The sequence below is a fragment of the Dreissena polymorpha genome, chromosome 11, assembly GCF_020536995.1.
Source record: "Dreissena polymorpha isolate Duluth1 chromosome 11, UMN_Dpol_1.0, whole genome shotgun sequence".
Taxonomy (NCBI): Eukaryota; Metazoa; Mollusca; class Bivalvia; order Myida; family Dreissenidae; genus Dreissena; species Dreissena polymorpha.
This window is the reverse complement of record NC_068365.1, coordinates 76,295,368-76,316,437: the sequence shown is the minus strand read 5'-3', so window position 1 is coordinate 76,316,437 and position 21,070 is coordinate 76,295,368. Positions and strand designations below refer to the sequence as shown.

Sequence of the window (21,070 nt, the reverse complement as noted above, 5' to 3'; positions counted from 1 at the left end):
TATGTGAAGCTCATGTATGCAGAGCATTGTTATTGTACAAACAACCGCAAATCACACGTATTTTCATCCATGAATATATGAAGTAAAATTACAACATGCATACATATTGTCTTCATTAAACGTATCGTGCCTTATGAACAAATGCCATATTTTGAAATGATAATTGTAACGACTTAAAGGCAGCAATAATTATATACATATTTGCTAGAAGAGCACATTTCCGGGCTAAAGTTAATTTCAAAAGACGAATGCCTGCTGAGAGGACAGCTCGGATTCCTGCCTATTTTGGACAATACATAAGCGTTAACGAGTATTTGTTTACTTTGCCCAATACATTTATTTATTCGGTATATTTTGTCCTTTCTATCAAATACTTAGTGGTTGTTATAAAAATTGTTCTTATTTCACACATCAATGCTTATACCGTTTCTAAATTTCATATGTGTCGGTCAAAGATTTTAAAATTTCTTTCCAACGAATACAGAAAAAACTGTGCTGTTAGAATTAACGTTACCGATTGGCTTGACCATCGAGCATTACTACGAAATCTAAAAACATAATTTAACGCCGATCGCCTCTGTGTACCTCAACCTTACTGATATATAGTTCCCGATTACTTTGTTCAATATCAATAGCGTGCGTGTATTGTTGTTTGTACTGACATTCAATGCGTGAACACTCTTTCATTAATATACAGTAATATTTACCTGAAACAATAATGCCTGATAAATCTTTTCGAAAGGTATGAACTATAACTCGTAATCAACTATAAAGTCATGATTGTTGGTAAACAAAAGTAGCAAGACAAACAATGTGATGAGATGATGAATTTTATTTTATACACAACACTTTAAAAAGCAACATACATCGAATTTAAGAAATATTAAACTCAATCGCTCATGACTTGATAATGAACACGTTCAACCCCATACCTCTCCGTTAATGTATTTTAAGCCTCACCTGATATATTACAATTTGTTATATTCTCTATATATTACTGACCTTTATCATTTATTTGCACATTCCCATTTAGAGTTTTGATCTACAATTGGATTTCGAATGCAGACAAATAACAATGTATTACATATGTGTATGTTAAAATTATGTATATTAATGCCATTCTATATAACAAAAATATGTTCACTTGGTAGCATTAATTATGTTCAGGTGTCTTTTATAGTACCATTGTCATATCGCAAATCATAATTATTTAAATTTACCGCGTTGGACACCTGAAATATTCGGTTCATGTTTATTCATTAAATCCAAAAACTATACCGATGAACCGTGTACTCGTTTGGTAGATGTCCACTATTGTCGCTGATACATGTTGTTTAATTACATTTTCACAGTGTTAAGGCGATAGACTGGCCTGTTGGCAGCATTCCTTCCACTTCGACTACGGGATTTGCTCTTTAGAACTTTATTAATACCTATGTATGACTGTTGAATAAGGATGAATGTCAAAAAGTGACACGCCGTTTACATCAGATCCGCACTTATCACTTCCATTGTAGGTTCAGTCAATAAACACCAAAACAAATCCTACAACAACAATACCGGCGTTTTGCGAATTGCGAGTTACTCAATACCACAAAATAGTACTTTGCTGATTTATAAGTCACGCATTTGAAATCTTATTGTTAGATTCGCAGCTGCTGCAGTGAAAATACTAGGCTGCGAAGCAAAAAGGTTTTGTGTCTGACTACCACTGCTACTTTGTCCTGCTTCACCTGGTGAAGATATTAAAACAACAAAAATTGTAACATTGAGCACAATCATCTCAAACATATTAACTCAATTTTTGCATCGTTTGTTAATACCATGCATGTAATACACTTATTTAGTTACGTGAAAACAAATGCATTGACTATTGCTGTAAATAACTTAAACAACCGTCAGGAAAACCAACCTTCTGAATAGGATCTTGATCTTTTAAACATTCTTCTAAATGCCCCTTCGCCATTGAATCTGAAATGCAACACATATTTAAAATTGAAATATATTTACTCACACTCAAACACTGAATTCCCAAGTATTGCAGTCCATTTAAGTGCATTTTTTTGTAATAGTGCCAAAAGAAATTTCCCAAAGGTTTAAACCATTTTACTGTAGCTGTTATTACAAACTATATAACAAGTAAGTAGTCACACCTGAGCATGATACTGGGTTTTGAACAAACGGGAGCCTGTGCATCGCCTAAAATAAACAAAAGGTTATGTACTACATCCATGTTACTCTAACATAATATACATCATTGTAATGCGTTATTGAAACTTTTAAAGAGACTATATTTGTTGGATTTGTTGGAACATCAATTTTAATTTACGAGTGATCAAAGAAAATGATATTTTAACGAGTGGCGCAACAACGCTTTAATTAAATTCGATTGACGATTGTCTATAAACGAAACTAAATTATAGTATTTAAAATTCATTTATTTTGGATAATTTCTGTAAGACCTGTTCGAACAAGTGTCATCATTTCAAGCAAAACCTAGCTAGTTCTTTAAGATGATGGTATTGTACAAAATAGTTTCGATTTTCTTTGTTTCTTTGAAAATATATGACGACTTATAAAATGTTATCCAGAATTGTAACATAGTTACGACAAGGAACAGTATGTTATAAGGCAAGTATTAACGATAATTGAAAATTGTTTCGATTCTTATGTGAGTGTTGACATAAGTATTAAAAATAAATGTAATCATAAAGATGCATCTTGCCGGGTATTGATAGAAAACAGTCACGCGTAATTTGGGGGCAATAAGCTTAATATTTTATTTAGTTGTCATAATGTTAAACATATTTAACTTGCATTTGTCGCGAGCACTTTTCATGATAGAATAAAAACCAATGTCCTCACACTATCTTAAAGCAGTATTGCTACAGCACAAAAGATAAAGCGCTAGCCCACGGTCGGATTGCAAACGACCTCTTTAAAGATGATAAGTGCATGCGTAAGTAATTCGATTAATTACTTACTTTCTGAAACACATCTCCTTCTTCCGGTTTGCAATCTATTCCACAGTGGGGGTCTTAAATAAAAATGTGTTTATTAAAACTTCGAATTTTATCAGGTTAGTAATAATTTGAAAACATTTTTACGCTATTTGTAAAGTTGTGTATGACTTTAAATAAAAACATGTTTTAATACATTACAAGCGTCTCGGGTAATATCAATAATATATATGCATCATACAATCACCTGCAAAGACACAGCGACTGTACAGTTTAGTAATGGTTGTGAAAGCACCATTTCAAGTAAAAACAAGGGATGTGTTTGTCAGAAACACAATGCCCCCTAATACACCGCTTTTTTACCTTTGACCTTGGAGGATGACCTTGACCTTGACCTTTCACCACTCAAAATGTGCAGCTCCTTGAGATACACATGCATGCCAAATATCAAGTTGCTGTGTTCAATATTTCAAAAGTTATTGCAAAACTTTACTGTAAGGTTAAAGTTTTGGGACAGAATGACGGAATGACAGACAAAAAGAAAGACAGGCCAAAAACAATATACCCCCGATCATTCGATCCGGGGGCATAAAAAGTCGATTAATTAAGACGAATATAAGATATTAGCATTCTCCAAGCATTCTCTCCATTGAAGCATTCTGAATCTTCTTAATTTACATTACGGTTGTTTAAAAAACGTATTTACCGACCTATTTGTTATTGGTAGTTCAACCGCATCGTCATTTTCACCGTCCTCGTCACTACTTGTTGGTAGTTCAACCGAATCGTCATTTTCACCGTCCTCGTCACTACTTTCTTGGTCGTTAACGCTCGAAACACCTGGATTATCACCTTAAAGGGATCTTTTCACGTTTAGGTTAATTGACAAAATTGAAAAAAGTTGTTTCAGATTCGAAAATTTTCGTTTTAGTAATGATATTTGTGAGGAAACAGTAATACTGAACATTTACCATGCTCTAATATATCCATTATATGCATCTTTTGACGATTTAAAAACCTGAAAATTATAAAGCGTTGCAACGCGAAACAATTGAAGAATTTGGAGAGTTCTGTTGTTGTTTCATTTTGTTAAACTACAAAGACTGTTTATATAAAGTATAAAATTCGTCGCCAATATATAATTGGCAGGATGGCCGAGAGGTCTAATTGGTTTTTACTCAAGGATTCCGGGGGTCACTGGTTCGACCCCTGCAGCGGGCTACTTTTTTTCCTTTTTTAAATTTTATTCTTGTTTTTTTACTGGAGCTTTTTAGACCCAATGTTTACATTTATCAATATAAAGCATTTAATGACAAACTTCAAAACATGCCAAAATCTGTGAAAAGGCTCCTTTAAAATACATTGAAAAGCAACTCGAGCTGCATTGATCTGATTGACACACAAGTATGCATAAGGGACCTATGATTGTTTATCACGGTATATTCAATTCTTTTTTATACGAGATCGGTTTAAGCATCAGAAGGCATTTATAATTAAGCTATTAAAACCAACAGCATAGACAATGCCATAATTTAAATGTGATACTCGTAGAATCTTGTTATTGCTAAATAATACAATAATACTAAAAAGGAGTAAAGAAATCATTTTTCAGGCTGACAAAATAACTTGTGTTAGTTTTATTTTTTGTATATTATCAACTACGCTATTTTATTAAAAGAAATGAACATCTCTTGCTAGAAATTTATGTTCATATGGGCCTGATTCCTACATGAATATGTATCTACAAAGCATTATTTGAATGCAAATCAACGAAAATTTCGTAAAGTATTTTTTAAAATAAAATTAACACCTAAACAATCAGTGTTCCTTATAGCAATAGCCACAATTTCAACGCTAGATGTGGTATGATAACATTGATTTTTGTAGATACAAAATGCTCGTTTTTATTTATTTGTGACCTAAATAAATTCCATGTTTATTTCCTGCGAATATATCTTTTGATACGACGCACGAACTCTTAAATGGTTCCTTGTTAAAACCATAATAAAAACGAGCATTTTGTATCCACAAACATCTATTTTACAAGACAAGATCTGTCGTTAAAATTTCGACAATGGCCATAAGGGACAATGCTTTTTAATTGTTTAGCTTTAATTAACGAAATATTGTACGAACTTTTCGTTGATTTTGAGTAGTAATGTTACTTTAATTTGTCATAATACCAAACAGGAATAAAGAAATCAGCTCTCAGACAGACAAAATAATTTTTGTAAGGTTATTTTTTGTGCACATGGGTCTAGTTCCTATATGAATATGTATCTACAAAGCATTATGTGTATGCATATATTCCAGGGTGTCATCATTAATGTGGACGGCACAACGGGGGGGGGGGGCGAAATTTACTAATATAACATGTGTTAAAATTTTACATGGATTTGAACGTCCATTTTTGTAGAGATTTCTAGTTAAATGTTACTTTGAAATATTATTTTAAGACAAATTGAAATAACATTTTTAACACAGTTCAACCATTTCACTTAAAATTAATATTTATGTTTTCAGTATAAATTAAGCTTTCAAAATGATGTGAAAAATAACAAAAAAAAAATTAAAAATAATACATTCCTCTTTACCACATAATCGATTTGTTTGTGATATAGATATCAAACTACATATATTAACTACAAGTGTTTCTCATTTAAAAGATCTATTATACGATAAAGTAAAACAAATGCATACAACATGGCCTCATCTAAAACATTTGTAAACATAATTAAACCGGTTCCGCTGAGCCATTCGGCTGGGTAGTGATATCATACAATCATATGTGATTTTGGAAAATGTACTTACAATTGTAATACATTTGTTAATTATACTTTCGGATCTATGATGATCTTTGTTACAACTAGTAGTACTGGTAAGCACAGTTGTTTGCCAGAAAAGCTTCACATGACCTTGACATGCTTTATGCATTCGTGCTACGAACCTGTGCACAAGCCCATGATTTAATTGCAAGCGACGCGATTCAAGTTGCCTTATTCATATAGTAAATGATACAATTGTTTACTTACTTTCTGAAACCCTCCTTCTCCTTCCGATGTGTAATCGTTTCTCCAAAAAAGGATGTCTGAAAGATAATGATTTTGTACCATAATAATGATTTAATATTTTGCATAACATTAGGTTTGTCCTTTTTGATATTAATGAATAAATACAAAATAGAATGCAAATAATCAGACACTGTAAAGTATTACAAGTCATACAATAATACTATGAACATGCTCGCGTTACTCTCTTACATGATTACAAAGTAGGCACACGTTTAAAGTAAGTTGTCTGTTTATCAAGATATTCGTAAGCTGTAAACATGTTTAAACATTCTGAACCCCCTTCATTGATAATATGGTTGATTAAAGTTTGGCTTAACTAACTTGGATTCTGTTGTCTATCAATTTAGTTACTGTACAGTTTAACATGCATAGTAAATATTTGAGGACATTAGAAGACATGGACCGTTATTTTTAATGAAATGTTGCCTTTGTGGTCAGACAACCGTTGTTTATAGTTAGTTGACCTGATGTGGATACACTTGTAGGCTTGTACGGTCATTTGATCGAAATAACGTATTATTCATGTTGACATTGCATTCACAAATGTTTGCAAGTGTATCTTTCCCGTTGGTTTAAACCTATTTATTTAAGCTCGATTGCATAGAATGCCTGAAGCTTATTTGGAAAGCTCTCGAGTCCGTTTCCAGGGAATAGAACCAGTACTTGGTGTCTATGGGGGAAATCTAAAGAACGCTTCCACAGCGGGGAACGAACCCGTGACCTAACGATCGCTAGGCGGACACCATATCCACTTCACCACTGCAATCTTTTCCGTTACTGGAGAGATCAAAATTTTTATACAAATAATCGAAAATAAAATGCATGATTTTATGATTTACGATTTTTTTTTTATTATTATTTTTTACTTATATATGTTTGTAGTGTTTTATTTCTTTTGTGTTATTAATATGGTCCGTTAACCGTTTTTTTTGACAGTCAGTTTGGCTGATTTGTAAAAGCTTATTTGACCAGTTGACTTTATCTGAAGGCCTGTTCAACTGATGTAAAAAAGCTACGTATCTTGTCTGTTAAGATGACCGTTTGTTTGAATGCAGTTTGCAAAATGTTGAACGGCCAGTTGTCCTTTGTGGTCATTGACATAATTGTTTTAAACCGCATGTTGAAATTGCCTTTACAAATGTTTGCAGGTTTTTCTTTTTAGTAACCGTGCAGTTCGAATAGTATTTTAAATATTGGGGGATATTACAGTAACAGGACAGCTTGAGAGGTATGTTAGATAGTGGACAATATGGGCATCTAAGTGTAGTTTCCTTCTTTTATGATTATTATAAATATTGATTTTCTCTTATATTCGAAAGCCCTGTTATAGACAACATTCCTAATATGTCTTTGGTAAGCAAATACCTTATTCAGATAAACAAGAATACTAATGATGTTTTCATTTATGCTGATAATATTGTTTCTTACGATGACGATAATCAGAGGGATTTTACAGTATTAATATATAAGAATATATAATAATACTTCGAATCATACCTATGAAGACATATTTTTGTTCCCTGTATCGATTGTTTTATTTAAGGCATTACGACATTTTAACAAAAAATGAACAAGTTTATCGCCTTAGATAAGGCAACGTAAAACAACATTAATCATAAAGATGTAAGCTTCGTACACATCTTAATAAAAGTCAAAGTAAAGCCATAAGGGTTTAAAGCGGAAGAAAATCATGCCGAACCTGACCTTGCATTCTCGTTGTCTTTACTTAAACATAAATAATGTGTGAATAGTCTTAGCTATTCAGTGTAAAAAGAACAAACTTATCATTTCTTCCCCGGGAATCGAACTCGGAACCTCTTGGAGCAAACGACAATTCGCTACGACTGTGTAAACACAAATATTGTGTTTCACATTAAAATCTAGTTTAACAATTTTGAACACATTCTTTAAAAACGTGAATTATAGTTTGTCAAACTTCTGGCAGATGAAAAAAACACTTGTGCTCTGTACTGTATCTATTTGTTTATTTGTTATTTCATGTAACCAGAATTGTGCACATCTCTGACATTTAAACTGTAATAATTGCTTCAAAATTAAACATTGTTCCTTTAACTAAACATGGTCATATGCATTTAATGATTGCAAATTTTGCATCATAACCATCTTTCGCTTTGGAAAATAATATATAATAAAGCGTTTTAACAATCCGTTCTAAAACTATTATCTATAGACTGTGCAAGGTCTGATGAAAGTATAAATAATGCAATGCACATCTGTCCCCGGGACATCACCTTTTTTGTTAATACCCCATGCTGGTTAAAGTACCTGTTTCTCATATTGAAAATGTGCTTTCAACTATGTTTATTGAATATAGTGCCTCAAAGCCTCATGGACATCAGCGATGTTTATGCTTTTACCATGTCTGTTATTTTCATGTACGATGTAAAATGAAACATACAGATTGCGCGCGCGTTTGTGTAGTGTTTTTGAAGACACGATTTCTAGTTACTCAAGGTAGTTCAAATCATCGATATACGTTTAACACGCATTCTTGTTTTACCGGTTCCGAATGATGATAATCCATTACCGACCTTTATTTCAAAATTATTATGAAACTTATTTTTGAAATCGCCATAATGTCAAATGGTGACGCAGTCCCTTTAAGGTAACGTTGGATAAAACATATGTAGCTTTAAACATTTATTGTGTTCCCATTCTTAAATAAAAACAATAGTATGTTTGTAAAATTGTTATAATACTTGGAAAACACATATTCATTAATAAAAAATGTAGTATTTATTAGTAACTGTTTATAACTCATTATAAAAATGTGGTATTAGTATTAAATATGTCAACAAGATAACAGAGACGAGTTTAAAATCATTAAATAGAAAAGCACGCCTTTATGTAATCTATTTTTAGATATGATGTGTTGTTATTTTAAGCGTGTCGTATGTGTTTATATGACCTAGTTTACATTGTGTGCAAATATAGATTAAGTAATCGAATTTTATTCAGTTCGTTTGTCGTTTAACACTATTCCATGTGGGTGTTTAGTTATACAAAGATTTTGCTGTAAACAAATTTAAATAAGTTTACCTCGTATTTCGGCTTTCACGAAATGTGTCATTTCCTTCGCAATCGGTTTGTTCTATTAAGGGAGCCGTGGGTTGTTCTCGTAACGTATGTGGGTTTGGGTCAGCAACGACTTGTCTAGCTTCAGAAGGGTCGTTTGAGCCGCTTTCGGGTTGATCTGCTACGGGAGAAATACGTTGTTCTCCTAAGATGTGTGATCTTGGTTCGGGAAAGCCTTGCCTGGTTTCAATAGAGAAGTTGTCAGGTGACTGGCTCTGGCCTACGTCAGCAGCTGTTGACCGCTCGTTTCTAGCTTTGGTCAAATCGACAATTTGACCTATGATAAAAGAGCACCGTCATTAGATCTTTTATTATATCGATAACACTTAAAACATTTCATCAAAACGTTTATTAATTTTAATATTGACATTATTTGATTATTATATATTTTGTTTTATTCTCATTAAAATTGTAAATAACATTACAAAGTTACATGATATATCTATATAAAATGCGTGTGTCATTTGTAAACCTACCACGAACATGGTAGTCCTTGTACCAAATCTGTAAGAGGTGAATTATTGTGCAATCGTCGAGTGAATCTTTGTCAGAATTACATGCAATGTATTCCAAGACACGCTGATTTATAATGTTGCCTTCGCCCAAGCCGGATATTAAAATATTCACAGAACCTTCGAATTCTTCTTGAGTTATGTCAACATCACTACCCACTTGACTTAAACGGTTTATCAAAGGAATAAGCCGTTCTTCTATCATGTTGACGTTGATCGTGTGTGAAAGCCATTCACCTCTCTGGACAGCAGACAACCTATTCACCAATTCATTGATCCACCTATTGGTTCTTCCTTTACTTTGCTCACACAGTGCAATTGCTTTCAGTAGAACTATTATCGCTTTATGTTTCCGGGAAATTCTCATTTTAGTAGAATTTAAACATCAGATCGTTAAAACAAAAATTCTTGAAAACAATTAATTTGTTAAAAATATCGTGTACAGGCGTTTGATGCCACTCAACTGTATCTTGCATTAGTTTTGAAAGTTTAAATCGAGATAGATCAAGGTTATAATTCCACAATAGATTTTCAACATCGTTGGTATTTGACCTGTCGTCCAGATATTCATTCATCCTAAGAAAACTATTTAAAATAAATACGATTCATTAATTGAAAAGTGTGTACGCGTTTGAACAATTATGTTGTATATTAAAACTTTAATATCCGTTATTATTCAAACATTCGAAGCTTGCTGAACTATAAGTCCGCATTTGTTAGGCGTTTGCTTAAAATATCGTGACATCGGAACTAGGTCATTTGCATTTAATTTTAAAACCACGTAATCCTTTACGTTTAAACGGCAAATTGAAAACTACAAATGCAGCTATTTACAATTATAAACGAACACAATAGTCATTATGCGCAACTTCAACGAGTATTTACCATACGATTTATTACAGAGTTTACACGCACTCTGATCTTTACATTGCAGCAGATTCGATAGTTGTAACCTTGATCCAAGCATGCGTGCAAACATTTGCTCTATTTATAGTTCGTCACAATTTTGCACTATCTTCTCCGATCTGTTTTCGACAACTATTACACATAATATTCGTTCTGTCGTTGTATTACACATATATCGTTCAACATCGATTTTAGGAATGTTCAATGATCTATTTAATAATTTTGATGTCTGCCGTTAAACCTGGCACTTATTTACCTGTCACACATGATTTCATCCAAAGCAATCGTAGTTAATTTTGCACACGGTGGCAATATACTTCCGTGTAATTGAAAATTGGTATGAGACAATACTTTCATATGTAAACTAGAAATGGCGCGGCACAGGCCGACGCGTATCCCCACGCCGCATTCTTGACCAAGCGCCTCCCCAGGGTTGGTAATGGGGCCATGCATAGTTGAGATTGACCGTATTGTCATAAGAGATGCTCAGTATCAATTGGAAGTAAATCAGTGTAGAAATGAAGAAGTTAATGTAAAATAACCTAACCAAAATGAGTGAAAATCTCTAACCCGGCCCCAACCCAACCCCCATAACTTTCGACCCAGGGGTCAGATCAAAATGCCAAATAGTGCGCGGTCGCACATTTGCTCATAGCTACCATGTTTTTAAGTTTCAAGGTTCTAGTGCTAATAGTATAGGAGGAGATAGTGGCCAGGACGGTAGAACGGACGAACAGACGGCGGAGATAACCACATAATAGATTTCGAAATCTAAACACGGACCCTAAGTTCAAGGTCAATGTCAAAGGGGTCAAAACTTTTATGCGCACGGAAAGGTCTTGTCCAGATACACATGCACACCAAATATGAAAGCAATATCTGAAGGGACACAGACGTTATAAGCTTTATTTGAATCGCGGTCGCAGATTTCGAAACGTGAACACGGACCCAAGTTCAACAAGAGATGTTTAGATACAAGTGCATACCAAATATGTAAGCAATATCTGAAGGGACACAGTAGGCTTTTTCGAATTGCGGTTGCAGATTTCGAAACCTGAAAGCTGACCTTAAGTTCAAGGTCACATGGGTAAAACATTGTATGCGCATGGAAAGGTCTTGTCCAGATACACATGCATACCACATATAAAAGCAATATCTGAAGGGACACAGTAGTTATGAGCCTTTTTCGAATCGCGGTCGCATATTTCGAAACCTGAAAGCTGACCTTAAGTTAAAGGTCAAGGGTCACAGGGGTAAAATTTTTTATGCGCATGGAACGGTGTTGTCTAGATACACATGCATACCAAATATAAAAGCAATTTCGAAGAGACACAGTAGGTATGAGCCTTTTTCGAATCGCGATCGCAGATTTTGAAACCTAAAAGCTGACCTCAAGTTCAAGGTCAGGTTCACAGGGGTAAAGAATTGTATGCCCATGGAAAGGTGTTGTCCAGATACACATGCTTACCAAATATAAAAGCAATATCTGAAGGGACACAGTAGGTATGAGCCTTTTTCGAATCGCGATCGCAGATTTTGAAACCTGAAAGCTTACCTCAAGTTCAAGGTCAGGGTCACAGTGGTAAAAAAATGTATGCCCATGGAAAGGTGTTGTATAGATACACATGCACACCAAATATGAAATCAATATCTGAAGGGAGACAAGATACAAGATACAAGAAAATTTATTTAACGTCGGACATGATAAACACAAACATAAGCTAAAAGCTTTTTCCCGACAAACAAGAGTACTTGGTATACATAACAAAATAAAAGCAGCTATAAGATGAAAGCACATGGTAATCATAAAACAAAGACATGCATATTAAGACATAGTAATACAATGACGGATTTAAGACATGATATTATCACAGTTAGTACAAATTAAATAGTTAATACAGTGGGTTAAAAATTACAAATGATAAGATAAGGGGAAGTAACTAGTACTAAGTTTAAACATAAGATGTAAGAGGTATAATGTCCCTTGCATTAGAAGGATATTTTAAAGTGTTGGATTAAATTATAAATAGAGGGTAAAACAGATGTATACTTACAATGACAAAATAAATAAATAAAATATAAATGAAGAACTGTAAAGAAGAACATGAAGAAGAAAAACATGCCTACTCGAAACAAAAAGGTAGGGATGGGTAGTAGACCATTCATGGCTCTAAGACCTACATATCATCAGTAGTGTTATGGTCCTGGACCCAGCTAGCTCTCTGTGCAGTGTAACATAGTATCTCACTACCAGCAGAGAGCCATACATCAGGGCGTCATACAATGTACCTCGTGCAGGTACTGCTAGATTGGGACCATAGCCTACAAGGATGTAAGTAGACACAAAAACATGAAAACATCATGCAAACTGGTGGGGGGGGGGGAAACGCTGGGTACTTAATAATATGTGTTATAAACCGAAGCAAAAAAGCAAGCAAAATAATAAGAAAACTACAAAGCAAATCAGGTATGAAACCCAAGCAAATAAACAAAAGCAAAGCATAGTAAATACATACAACTGGGAATGCAAAATAAAGCAAAAAAGCAGGGCATGCGCTACAGGCGACACAAAGAACATTTACATTTTGGGCCTGTCCAGGTGCGGACCAGTCTTCTGAACTCGTTGTAGTTGTCCGAGCGCCTTAAATCTGGGGGGAGACTGTTCCACACTCGAGCAGCCTCAAAACGGAAGGAATTTTGTCCATACCCTGTTGTCCTTACTGAAGGCTCCTCTATCATATGATCATACCTGCAATTGTTAACAGATTTGAATTTTGCTAGGTCTTGGATATATGGTGGGGATATTTTGTGCAAGCATTTAAAAGTCTCAATGGCAATGTTTTGTAACCTGTTTAAATGGAAATTGGAGTTTAACCTTTTGTAGGAGACTATCATATGATGATGTGTAGTCATTGTAGACAATGCGCAAGGCTCTGTACTGGAGTTTTTCAAGCTTGTTTGTGCTGGCCTTGCTGCAGAAATGCCACACAATAAGACAGAAATTAAAGTTTGACTTAATAAAAGACTTAAATATAGTGAGCCAAGTGGGGACATTAAGGAACTTGCTAAATCTTTGCAGGACATTTAACTGTTTAGCGGCTTTTTGGCATATTTTGGAGATTTGTGCATCAAAATTAAGCAGATAGTCTATCTCTACGCCAAGAAGCTTGACCTGTTCTTCACATTGTATGATATTGCCGCTTATATCAAAGGACTTAATTTCTTTATTAGATTTAAGCCCTACTGAGATGACCTGGAACTTCTCAGGGTTGGCTTGCATTTGATTGGATTTAAACCAGTCTATGAGGATGCTACTTTCATTTTCAAGGGTAGATTTGACAACATTCATATTTTTATTCCAAAAAGATAAGATGTTATCATCTGCATAATTATATAATTTGGACGTATCAATCAAATAGAAAATATCATTTATAAAGATGTTTAAGACAAGGGGCCCGAGTATGGAGCCTTGGGGTAGCCCTTTGATGATGTAATCCCATTGACTGATGCAGTCACCTAGTTTGACCCGTTGTTTCCTATTTTGGAGGTAGCTGCTCATAGGTTTACAAGCATTGTCGGCCAGACCATACGCCTTAAGCTTAAGGAGTATAAGGTCATGAGGAATACAGTCGAACGCCGTAAATAAGTCCATAAGAATTGCACCTATGTACATATTTTCATCTAATGCCTTCTTCCAATATTCCACTAACCTGAGCAAGGTATTCTGGCAGCCATAGGACTTTCTGAATGCAGCCAGAAAGGGGTGAAAAACATGTTCGAAGTGACCTAAAAGCTGGTCCTGAATAACCCTTTCATAAAACTTAGACATTGTAGGGAGAATACTTACTGGCCTGTAGTTTGTTTCGCTGAAGGGATCATCTTTTTTATAAATTGGTATTACTTGGGCTAGTTTAAGGCTTTCAGGGAATTGACATTTGTTCATCGTGGTATTGCACAAGTTGCTAATGGGCAGAGAAAGAGAGGGTTTGCCTGCAATAATAACTTTGGGTGGGATTTGATCGACTCCAGTGGCCTTCTTTGGATGTAGCCTTTTTATAGATATTGATATGGTAAGTTCTGTGACTGGTTCAAATGCAAATTGTTGACCTTCTGTTTCTGTGTGGTGCTTGGTTATCTTCTCAATGGTTGGGTGGAGATCTGTGTCATGTGTGTTATCTTCTATACCTATGTTCTTTGCTATATTGATATAGAAAGTGTTGAGTGTGTTAGCTACATCATGTTGGTCTGATTTGAGTTTCCCATCAGCCGACTTTAAAATAACTGGCTTGTCTGTCTTGTTTGTGGGTTTTTGTTAGAGGAAAGATTTCATGGTTGGCAAGAAGTCCTTTGATTTAGGGCAGCCCCCGCAACTTTCCTGAAAGTATGTTGTGATGGAGTCTCTTTTGACCTGTGTTTTCATATTTCTAAGTTTTTTGTAGTTTGACCAGTTTTCATAAGTTTTCATTAGTTTTATGTCTGTTGCAAGTGTTTCTAGCTTGTCTTGTCTTGTATATTAGTTTCCTGTATTGTGAGTTCATGTAGGGCGGGGACTGCCGCTTGGTTTTGTTAACTTTTACAGGAGCATGATCGTTAACAATCTGTTTCAGGAGACTCTCATGGGCCCAGTTTATATCATCAATATCGTCGAAAACATGGGCGTCATGGAAAGGCACCTGTTCCAGGTCGTTGTTAAAAGACGATGGGTCAAAGTTTTTGTACGAGCGAAAGTTCAGGTTTTTAGTTTTTGTAGGATTACAATGTCCCTTGATGCTCATACTAATCATATTATGGCAATCACTTAAACCGCAATTGAAATTGATTGTATTACACAAATAATTTTTTGAATTTGTAAGAATTACATCTATTAAAGTTGGCACATGATTTTTAGTAAAACAAGTAGGGTTCTTCACTAAATTTACCATATCAAAACTGTCACATATACTTTTTATGGATTTACATAACAGAAGACAGAAGGTATGAGCCTTTTTCGAATCGCGGTTGCAGATTTCGCTACTGGAAAGCTGAGTTTAAGGTCAAGGTCACAGGGGTCAAAATGTGTATGCGAATGGAAAGGTCTTGTCCAGATACTCATGCATACCAAATATAAAAGCAATATCTAAAGGGACACAGCAGTTATGAGCCTTTTTCGAATCGCGGTCGCAAATTTCGAAACCTGAACGCTGACCTCAAGTTCTAGGTCAAGGTGTCAGGTGTAAAAAATTGTATGCGCATGGAAAGGTGTTGTCTAGATACACATGCATACCAAATATAAAAGCAATATCTGGAGGGACACAGAAGGTATGAGCCTTTTTCGAATCGCGGTCGCAGATTTCGAAACCTTAAAGCTGACCTCAAGTTCAAGGTCAAGGTCACAGGGGTAAAAAATTGTATGCGCATGGAAAGGTCTAGCCCAGATACACATGCATACCAAATATGAAAGCAATATCTGTAGAGACACAGTAGTTATGAGGCTTTTTTGAATCTGGGTCGCAGGAAAATCTGTGACCCCAGCCCCCATAACTTTTGACCCAGGGGTCAGATAAACAATCCAAATAGTTCACTGTCGCAAATATGCTCATAGTTACCATGTGTGTTAGTTTCAAGGTTCTAGTGCTTATAGTGTAGGAGGAGCAGGTGGCCAGGACGGACGAACGGATGACGGAGATCAATACTATATCCCCACGTTTTCTCCGAAAAGCGCGGGGATAATTAACACCAAAAAAAATATAGAAAATTATGAAACTATAGACAAAAGCTTGACTGGAGATGCCGTTTTGTACTAAATTGTTTTAGATTTTATCACGACGTCTCAATGATGACCATATTTAGATGAGATATTGAGCATAGACAATTCAATGACCCGTAACTAAAAAGGGACATACGAACACAATTCGTATGGGATGTATGTTTCTAAATAACCGATTAGACTAAGGTTCTGAAATGTTCGAGTTAAAAGTTTACTCTGTCAAACTATATCCGTAAAACACCATACTAGAACAGTATGTCGGAAAGCTTGATTTTTTTTTAACAATTTTATGGTAACTCCAAATATCTATCAATACATGTACATGTTTATTGTAACAGGGCCAAATAGTTTTGAAGTCTTAAAAAAAGATTCTTCGTTTATTGAAAACTTTATTGATTTAGTAATTAAATGCGCTTCTTGTTGAACATGATCTATTTGGTGAATATTTTATTTTGGTTAAACAATATTGCATCTAGTTGAACTCATATTTTCACAGCAAAATGATGTGCATCATATATGTTTGAACATGATTCAGCACTTCCATAACATATGTGCAGTTGTTTAATCAATGAAATCTGTAGTTAGTATAGGAGGTTAAGCACGTGCTTCTCTAAAGTGTCCACAATTTGGTTTGTATGCAGCCGAAGCTTATTTTTCTAACGATACCATCCGCCTAATCATTTATTAAACGCCACGGTGTACAACACGTATATCCGCAACTCCCCACACGTCCGCAGTTTAATAATTAAACGAATGGACAGATTTAACAAAATTTTATACATGGAGTGGAGCAGCAAATTTGCTAGCTTGAAGAATTTGTATGGCTTGCAGAATATTTAAAGATGTGCGATAAAGCAATTTAAGTATAACATGTAAAACCTTGACCGATATCTCGACAAAAACTACAAGTAAACAGTACACGATGATGGTTGGCACATAAAGGTTAATGCTAATGATACGTAAAGAGGCATTTTATCTGAAGTAGTTCATTTGTCATTGAACGTTGTTAATATATATAAAATATTAATATATAACAATCTGTTTCGGATTTTTAATGAAACAAAAAAGGAAACAGAAAAAAAACACAACAAATATCCCGTTTTTGACAATTGTGATATTATAATACTCTTTTAAATAACTAGCCTTTTATTAAACAATATTCTTGACCACTACCAAATCTTTCTTTAGCGACTGGTTTTAGAAGTAAATTTGCGTAGATGAAGCTGTGATTCTGGAAATTAAAACATCCGTTATATACAACGAATATATCCCTCAAAGCCGTTTTAAAATCGACACCCGTTACAAAAATACTCGAAGAACTATACGCATTGACCATTTACTAATAATATTATAAATTGAAAGCTTTGCTCGGAACTACACTGCATGCCTGCAATTTAATTGTGCCATATCGAGGCATCGAGTGTCCTTACACGGATCCACAAGGCATTTCACTTTGGGCCCGCGTGGTGGACACGAACTATTTCCTGAAATTTGACCATCACATCATTTCTTTAGAGCCAAAATGATCTTCTCAAAATTATTTAGCACTACTTAATTTTTCGCGAATATGATTTTGTACCAAATAAGTGTATTGTAAATACAAATCAATCAAATTAGGGTATATATTTGCTTGTATGGCAATATAGTATACTTACTTGAATAGATATGTTGTTCATTCAAGCACGGCACATTTTGTGCTCCATTAGACCAGGAACAAACGCAGTGGCAGTTGCGATTTCTGCTGTACAGGAACGAATATCATTGGTTTTGCAGTAAAGAAGATACATAGACTACTTGAGACCAACCGAATATAAGTATTCGTCCATTGGTAACAATAAATGCTTTATGTTAAAAAAAACGTACGTATTTAACAACAGAAACGGAATCCATTGAGCATTGTTTCCTGCGAATTTCAAGCAGTCGTTGTTTATGTTGTAAATAATATTTTTTTATTTACTCAAAAGCGGACATCTGTTTAATGATTTACAGCTACAACAAATTTGCAATTAATGCTGATTTATTTGCTTTTTGTCTCAGTTGGTTTCAATGTAAGACGAAAAGAACATATAATTTAAAATGTTCTAAGGCTTCACTGTTAATGTATGTCACGAATGGATCGGGTGGCTAGAGCGCATGATGAAATACGTGTGATCAGAGAAAAACATAAACACATAATTACGAATGGAATGGTAGAGGGAAAAATTCCAGGCTTGCCACAAATGGATATAGTAGAGCTATTTCTGCGCTTTCAGACATCTCAACGATTTCGATCACTTTACACTACACGTATTACATAACGATGCAAAGTAATCACGCAATATGAATATTTGTATTGTATACACTTAACTGCACGTCAGATTTGGTGGGAACACACACACACGTAGCCTGCACATACATTAAAAATTGTTAGAAACATTGTAATTATTTTAAACCAGTACATGTACAATAACGTGTGATGAAAGCCCCAGGGAAAAAACGCCGCAGTAAGTGGTGTGTTCATTGTTATGAATTAATCAACATGCTTGTCAACTTGCTTTCTTTATAGACAGATGCAAAGTTGTAAATAGCTAAATTACCTGTTAGATTGTTTACGCTAGCTATACATAAGCAAAATGTATGCAAACTTTTATAAATTAAAACGATAGATCGGATGTAATAAAAGATGATTTATAATTGTACAAACCATTACTCAAGGAAATATGGTAAAATGGGGGAAATTTATGAGATATCAAGGCAAAGCGTACAGACAAAATACATGTTGCCAATAACATTTAGTGTATGCAAATATCTTAAATGGTGTATTGTCACATTACCGTACAGTGTTTACATGTTCTGACACAAATTAACAAAATACCATACGCGTTAACAGTTTCAATGATGATTCATCAAGACATGCTTTTAAAAAGCTTATTTATTTTTAGATATCCACGGATAACTTACAAACAAATGGCATGATGGACACTTTTGAAAATAAGTTAAAAATAACAAAATCTCAGCTTTGTTTATAGTTACATGGGAAAAGTAATACATATTATAAATATTTATGAATCATCCGTGACATATAAGCGATAACATGCCATTATGCCTGCGTTCGTTACTTGGAACATCTATTACACAGCTTTATAAATGTATTAAAACAAATGATAATTAATTTCAAAATAAAAAAGAACATATTAATTGTTTCTTGAATTATTATTTTTTGCTTAAACTGCATAACATTGAAACTTAATTTATGTTGTTTTTATCAATTCCAATTTATCAGTTTTGTAACATAATGTTTATTCGCACATTTCGTGAATAAACATCTCTGTAGCTTCGTTTCTTTCTTCAAGCATATTGACCTTCCACGCGGCATTGTTTTTGTACATTTCTGGCGTCGTACCAATCTCTTTTGCAACCGTCACAGCCGTTTGACCTGGTAGAATGTGATAATGAATATGAATATGATATTTGCACATGGGGTATTTGTATATATACGCAATATGACTTTATCGAAGACGTTATATAAATGTATAAGGAAATATACATAAATATGGCCTTTCACAATCAGCCATGATGAATATATAACTGGCAACATCCCGGTATTTCTCAGGAGACAATAATATAATTTCTGAACGAGTACCTTATTTACATGTATTATGTATTACATTTATATATTGTGACCTAAGTACTGAGATATTTGTGTCAAATGACAGTTCGTCAAATATATCAAATAATGTCGATCGAATAAGACACAAAAGGCGTAAATATATGTTTTTTGTTTCCTTTTTCTGCTTACAGTTGCGCTCAACATTATCATACCTGCAAGTAAGATTTGGAGGATCGTAGCATGAGTAGCCCATACATGGATCGATAAAACAGGCCACATGCCCGTTTGGGCAAACGGCAATGCCATCGCTTTCTGTAATTTGAGTAAACGCTGTTAGATTAATAATTATCCAAGAATCAAACATACTTGTCAACATTACAACAGAAACACCTATCTGCTTGTATATTTATATAAAGAGCGTGAAATAGCGAAAACTTTTATTTATCGAGACTTAGCAAACGGTGCTCACTAGTCATGTTTAAGTGGTCTTGTCTCGTTGATAAACACACACAATAAACGCATACATATGTATGTAACTCCTTTAAAACAACCGCTAATTAAAAAGTACCCAGTGAAAAATAAAAGTTTGTTACTTTTTAACTACCAATCTGTTTAATGTTTTTCAATATATTTCTTTCAATCAATTACCTATTGTGCAAATCCCTAGGAACACAAACATCACACTAAGTAAGGAATTCATTTTGAGAAATGGAAAAAACACGGTTGACATGCGTATTAATATACGTTGACAGATGAACCGAAGTTTTTATTTATGATTGATGCAATGTTGTTTACGGTAAAACCACATCCGCGGAGATAACGTATGAAGATATATACTTTTCAATCTTGTCAGACGGTTTTATGATAATTACGACTATAATATTGATACAAATAATTAATGGCAGAGAAATACAAAATATTGAAGATCATCTCAAACAGTGTAATAACTATGCAGACAATCATTCAGACATGTAACTATTATAACTAGATTTTGTTCTATGTCGTTAAACGCGTTTTTTCAAAATTAACATTCATATTATCAATGAGGTCATAACAAAATAAAATGCTAATACCAAGCCGAACCCAGCCCTCCCGCTTACCTAACCTTGCCCCTAGCCGCCAAGCGCGGAAATAATGACACATGCTTTCCCATATCCGTCTTAGTGCTACCCGTGACAAGATGTCCATGG

The 21,070-nt window shown here is 34.4% G+C and overlaps 1 protein-coding gene and 1 long non-coding RNA gene across 3 annotated transcripts; both read right to left on the bottom strand.

The window, feature by feature from the left end:
* Positions 1-817: 817 nt before the first annotated feature.
* On the bottom strand, positions 818-10,841 carry LOC127851350 (uncharacterized). 2 transcript variants are annotated; one of them, XM_052385076.1, is made up of 8 exons: positions 9,604-10,841; positions 9,092-9,404; positions 5,993-6,048; positions 3,671-3,812; positions 2,985-3,037; positions 2,154-2,199; positions 1,913-1,971; positions 818-1,733 (listed from the first exon to the last, which is right to left on the bottom strand). In XM_052385076.1, the coding sequence occupies exons 1-8, from the start codon at positions 10,004-10,006 to the stop codon at positions 1,615-1,617; spliced, it is 1,191 nt and encodes a 396-aa protein (XP_052241036.1). In that variant the 5' UTR covers positions 10,007-10,841; the 3' UTR covers positions 818-1,614. The 2 variants fall into 2 exon arrangements, with proteins under 2 accessions (XP_052241036.1, XP_052241037.1); XM_052385077.1 differs by having other exon boundaries at positions 2,985-3,019.
* Positions 10,842-18,275: 7,434 nt separating this feature from the next.
* LOC127851362 (uncharacterized) lies at positions 18,276-20,594 on the bottom strand. Its single transcript, XR_008035742.1, has 3 exons — positions 20,529-20,594; positions 20,093-20,192; positions 18,276-19,706 (listed from the first exon to the last, which is right to left on the bottom strand). It is a non-coding gene; the product is annotated as an uncharacterized LOC127851362 (long non-coding RNA).
* Positions 20,595-21,070: the final 476 nt, after the last annotated feature.